General features: G+C 44.7%; 1 protein-coding gene across 1 annotated transcript; it reads left to right on the top strand.

Annotated features, from left to right (window-relative positions):
• The first annotated feature begins 206 nt into the window (after positions 1–206).
• Positions 207–3,385, top strand: LOC142165984 (uncharacterized). Its single transcript, XM_075224382.1, has 3 exons — positions 207–998; positions 1,523–1,849; positions 3,149–3,385. The coding sequence occupies exons 1-3, from the start codon at positions 207–209 to the stop codon at positions 3,383–3,385; spliced, it is 1,356 nt and encodes a 451-aa protein (XP_075080483.1).
• The last annotated feature ends 2,115 nt before the right edge of the window (positions 3,386–5,500 follow it).

Genomic DNA, 5,500 nt, shown 5'->3' with positions numbered 1-5,500 from the left:
TGGTCAAACAAAATAAGGCACACCAATATAAGAAATTCATGGAGATACGGCGTCAAATTCAGTTGAATATTCCTTTGATGGATGCCTTGAGGGAGATGCCCGGCTATGCTAAGATGATGAAAGATCTATTGTCATGGAAGTTTGATTTTCAGGATCTATCCACTGTAACTTTGACATAGACCTGCAGCGCAGTGGTGGCAAAACCGATGGCTCAAAAGAGGTCGGACCCAGGTAGCTTCACTATTCCATGCATAATTGGAAGTTATGCCTTTGCAAAGGCGTTGTGTGATTTGGGAGCCAGCATAAATCTGATGTCGCTAGCTGTGTACACCAAACTGGGTATTGGTAGAGATAGGCCAACTTCGATGCTGCTACAGCTGGCTGACTGCACAGTGAAGAGGCCTACTGGTATTCTTGATGATATGTTGGTACAAGTGGGGAAGTTCGTGTTCCCTGTAGACTTTGTAATCTTAGATTGTCAGGTGGATGAGGAGATACCCTTTATTTTAGGGAGACAATTTTTAGCCACGGGGAGAGCACTAATCGACTGTGAAACTGGGGAATTAAAAATGAGATTGAACGATGAAGAAGTCATATTCAATGTTCAGCAATCTATGAGGAGACCCAGTGAATATGCTAATTGCTCTCTAGTCGAAGCAGTGGATGTAATCCTGCAAGAAAATGATATGACCCTAACTGTAAAAGATCCATTGGAGGCATGTCTGACGAATTTAGAAGAAATGGATGGTGAAGGGTTAGCTGAATGGGTCATGGCACTGGAAGGCCGAGGATTTTGGTCAAGGGAACCTCAGTTTGAGTCCCTTGAGCTAGAAAAAAGGGCAACTCCTCCAGCAAAGCCATCAATAGAGGAACCACCCAAGTTGGAACTGAAGCCACTCCCAAATCACCTCAAGTATGTGTTCTTAGGCCCTGATTCGACCTTGCCTGTTATCATATCATCCGGTTTGTTAGATGTGCAGGTAGAACGGCTCGTACAGGTACTGCAGGAAAACAAGACTGCCATTGGCTGGACCATGGCAGACATAAAGGGTATCAGCCCAGCCTTCTGTATGCATAAGATTCTCCTGGAAGAGGGACACAGACCTTCCAGGGAACACCAGCGAAGGCTAAACCCAAACATGAAAGAGGTTGTAAAGAAAGAAGTAATCAAATGGTTAGATGCGGGAATCATTTTCCCCATCTCTGATAGTAATAGGGTCAGCCCTGTCCAATGTGTGCCAAAAAAGGGGGGATGACTGTTGTAAAAAATGAGAACAATGAGTTGATCTCAACTCATACAGTCACAAGGTGGCGTATCTGCATGGATTATAGAAAATTGAACACAGCCACTCAGAAGGACCATTTCCCCCTACCTTTCATTGACCAAATGTTGGACAGGCTGGCTGGGCGATCGCACTTCTGTTTCTTGGATGGATATTCGGGGTACAATCAGATATCAATAGCCCCCGAAGATAGAGAGAAAACATCTTTCACCTGTCCGTATGGCATCTTTGCCTTTCAGAGAATGCCTTTTGGGCTTTGCAATGCACCCGCGACTTTTCAACGGTGCATGTTAGCCATCTTCACATACATGGTGGAGGATATTATGGAGGTCTTTATGGATGATTTCTCCGTGTTGGGAGATTCATTCGAAGACTATCTTCACAACTTAAGGATAGTGCTTAAAAGATGTGTGGAGACAAACTTAGTGCTAAACTGGGAGAAGTGCCATTTTATGGTACAAGAAGGTATAGTCCTGGGGCATCGTGTGTCCAGTAAAGGAATTGAGGTCAACCATGATAAGGTTGACATGATTGAGAAGTTACCAATGCCCACTTCATTCAAGGCGGTGAGAAGTTTTCTTGGACACGCTGGATTCTACCGGCGTTTCATAAAAGATTTTTCCAAAATTGCTAACCCATTATGCAAACTCCTTGAAAAGGATCAGCCCTTTGTGTTTTCTAATGATTGCAAGTTGGCATTTGAGGAACTGAAGAAGAGATTGATCACTGCACCCATCATTGTTGCACCCAACTGGGAGCAATCATTTGAGCTCATGTGTGATGCCAGCGACTATGCTATATGAGCAGTCTTCGGGCAGCGAAAAGATAAACTGATGCACCCGATTTATTACGCAAGCAGAACGCTAAGCAGTGCACAACTCAATTACACAGTGACGGAGAAGGAGATGTTGGCGGTGGTGTTTGCGTTTGACAAGTTCTGATCATATCTGATTGGTTCCAAGGTAATTGTATACACTGACCATGCAGCGCTCAAGTACCTAATTGAGAAAAAGGAGTCTAAGCCGCACCTGATTCATTGGGTGCTACTGTTGCAAGAATTCGACCTCCAAATTTGTGACCGTAAGGACATAGAAAATCAAGTCGCTGATCATCTATCGTGACTTGAAGGAGCTGAAAAATCAGTCGAAGTCGAAGAGATCCTGGAAACCTTTCCAGACGAGCAGTTGCTCGCAGCCAGTCTTGAGGAGGCGGCATGGTATGCAGATTTTGCAAACTACCTGGCCTGCGGTATTGTTCCCTATGACCTTTCATCTATCCAAAAGAAAACATTTTATCGTGATTGCCGCATGTATTATTTGGATGAGCCTTATTTGTTTAGAATCTGTGTTGATAATATGATTCGTAGGTGTGTCCTCGAGATAGAACAATCTTCTATTTTGCAGGCTTGTCACGCATCAACATATGGAGGACATTTTGGAAGAGCCAGGACAGCTGCGAAAGTGCTAGAGGCCGGGTTCTTTTGGCCAACAGTGTTTAGAGATACACACCTATGGGTGAAGGGCTGCGACGAATGTCAGCGAACCGGGAACATTTCCCGTCGCCACGAGATACCCATGAACCCGATTCAAGAGGTAGAGGTGTTTGATGTTTGGGGGATTGACTTCATGGGCCCCTTCGTCAGCTCATTTGGCAATAAATACATACTTGTTGCTGTGGATTACGTGCCTAAATGGGTGGAAGCTGCAATGTTTCCCACTAATGATGCAAGAGTGGTGATAGGTTTTGTGAAAAAGAATATATTCACCCGATTTGGGATACCAAGAGCGATCATCAGTGATGGAGGCACTCACTTCTGTAACAGAGCCTTCAAGAAATTGCTTGCAAAGTATGATGTATGCCACAAGGTGGCTACCCCTTACCATCCACAAACCAGTGGGAAGGTTGAAGTTTCCAACAGGGAGATAAAAAATGTACTAACCAAGGCGGTGAATGCCACACGAACTGATTGGGCAAAAAAGCTTGATGACGCACTCTGGGCCTATAGAACTGCGTTCAAAACACCAGTAGGTATGTCACCATACAAGTTGGTATTTGGGAAGGCCTGTCACCTTCCTGTGGAGCTAGAACATCGAGCTTGGTAGGCACTTAAACAATTGAACATGGATCCCCAAGCAGCTGGACAAAATCGACTGACAGAGTTGCATGAGCTGGAAGAATTTAGATATCAAGCCTTTGAGATCATGAGGCTCTACAAGAACAGAATGAAGAAGATACATGATAAGCACATTGTGGACAGAAATTTCAAACCCGGTGACAAGGTATTATTGTACAATTCAAGGTTGAGATTGTTTCCGGGTAAGCTAAAGTCTCGATGGTCAGGACCATTTAGAGTGGTGCAAATGTTCGCAAGTGGATCTATCGAGATTGAGTCAAAAGATGGGACAAACAAGTTCTCAGTAAATGGGCAAAGGTTGAAACATTACCTTGGAATAGCTGAAGAAAAAGGGAATACAGTGGTGATCAATTTGAAAGAACCCTAGTACGCGAATGAGGAGTGAAGGCTCAACCACTTGCATCGTGTCGCGACGTTAAATCAGGCATTGCGTGGGAGGCAACCCACGAATGTGTTGTAAGTGTAGTATGTAACTTCGTGTAAAAAACAAAACAAAACAAAAATGTTTGCCAGCTGCGACCGCGGCCAGGACCGCGGACCGTGGCGTCGACCGCAGAAATCACTGGACGATTCAGTTTTTCACCGCGGCCACGGCTTGAACCACGGCAACGACCGCGGGAGACTCTGTCTCCGACCGCGGCGACGTCCGCTGAATTGTAATTTTTTTTCTTTTCCCACTATTCTTTTTAATTTTAAAACCCTTCCCTATATCAAAATAAACAATCCCCACTTCTCTCTCTCTCTCTCTCTAACCCTCCCCTCCATACTCTCTTCTTTTTCTTCCTCCTTCACAACACCCCTCATCTTCTTCCCCCTAAGGTATGTTTCTGACCCCCCTTATCATTTTCTTCTATTGTTTTTGTTGTATTATGCTAGTTCATGTTGTTCTAATGTAGTATTAGTAATAATATTTTGTTTTGTTTCATTCTTCTTCTTCTTTTTAGTGTAATTTCGTTTTTAGTATATGTCTGGTGAAGGGGTTGTGTTTTGAATGTTTGGAATGGTATTATTGGTGGGTGATGGTTAACAAAGAGTGTGGAATGTGTGGGTGTAGTAGATAGTTGAATTGGAAAAGTTTTCTTGATTCCCTTGGGGCCATGAATATGAAGAAAATGTCTTGCCCACAATGTGTTTGAGAAATTGCCTCAATGGTGATATAAGGAGATGTTGTGACATGGTTGTGGTGAAGTCTGAGTAACCACCCATAGTCACACATTTTAGGCTCATCCTAATACGCGTTTCTCTGTTTTGACAGGTATTATGAGTTCAGCCCGTAAGAGACAAAACACCGGGTCCTCTGCTAGTGGCGCAGGAGGCTCCTCACGAGATAGGGGCCAAACCAGTGCACCACGGTTTGATAGCACTCGGTTCATCTCTGTAGAAGCAGAGGCAAGGTACAATCAGAAACTTGCCAGGAAGTTACTCCATGAGGTCTATATCGACAGGAAGGCTTTGGTGAGGGAATGCCCCAATATGTTTGATGAGCTACGGAGGTGTCAGCTGGACATCTTCTTTGAGGCTCCCGAGGAAGAAAATATTCAGCTAGTGAGGGAATTCTATGCAAACCTGCCAGAACACGAGGATAAGGTTGTGACTGTGCACAACACCCCGGTTAATGCTGCTATAGAGGTCATCCGCAGAGTGTATCGCCTCCCCTCATTCACGGGTGATGATCATTACATCATGACTAGTCGCTCGATGGTTGACTGGGATAGAATTCTGGAGGTCATCTGTATATCGGGCAGACAGCCCAAATGGGTAGCACAATCGACGACTCTGCATTCCAAGTCTCTTACTTGGGAGGCCAAATGTTGGCTCACTGTCATCACCACTCGGTTCCTACCATCCAGCAATACCACCGATGTAAATGGGCCACAGGCCGCTATGATCTACTGCTTCATGACTCACCAAGGGTTTGATGTCGCCCGAGTCCTTTCTGAAGAAATGTTCATCTGATCTCCCGAACTAAGCAAAGGCCACTACTTCCCTTCGCTTGTCACCCGTATATGCCGCCTTGCTAATGTTCCTGAGAACTCCCAAGTTGATGGGAAATTACCTATAAAAACCCCTTTCCGGGCGAGAA

This window comes from Nicotiana tabacum, chromosome 11, assembly GCF_000715075.1.
Source record: "Nicotiana tabacum cultivar K326 chromosome 11, ASM71507v2, whole genome shotgun sequence".
NCBI classification, from domain to species: domain Eukaryota; kingdom Viridiplantae; phylum Streptophyta; class Magnoliopsida; order Solanales; family Solanaceae; genus Nicotiana; species Nicotiana tabacum.
The sequence above is the reverse complement of the archived record's forward strand: the minus strand, read 5'-3'. Positions and strand labels throughout refer to the sequence as shown.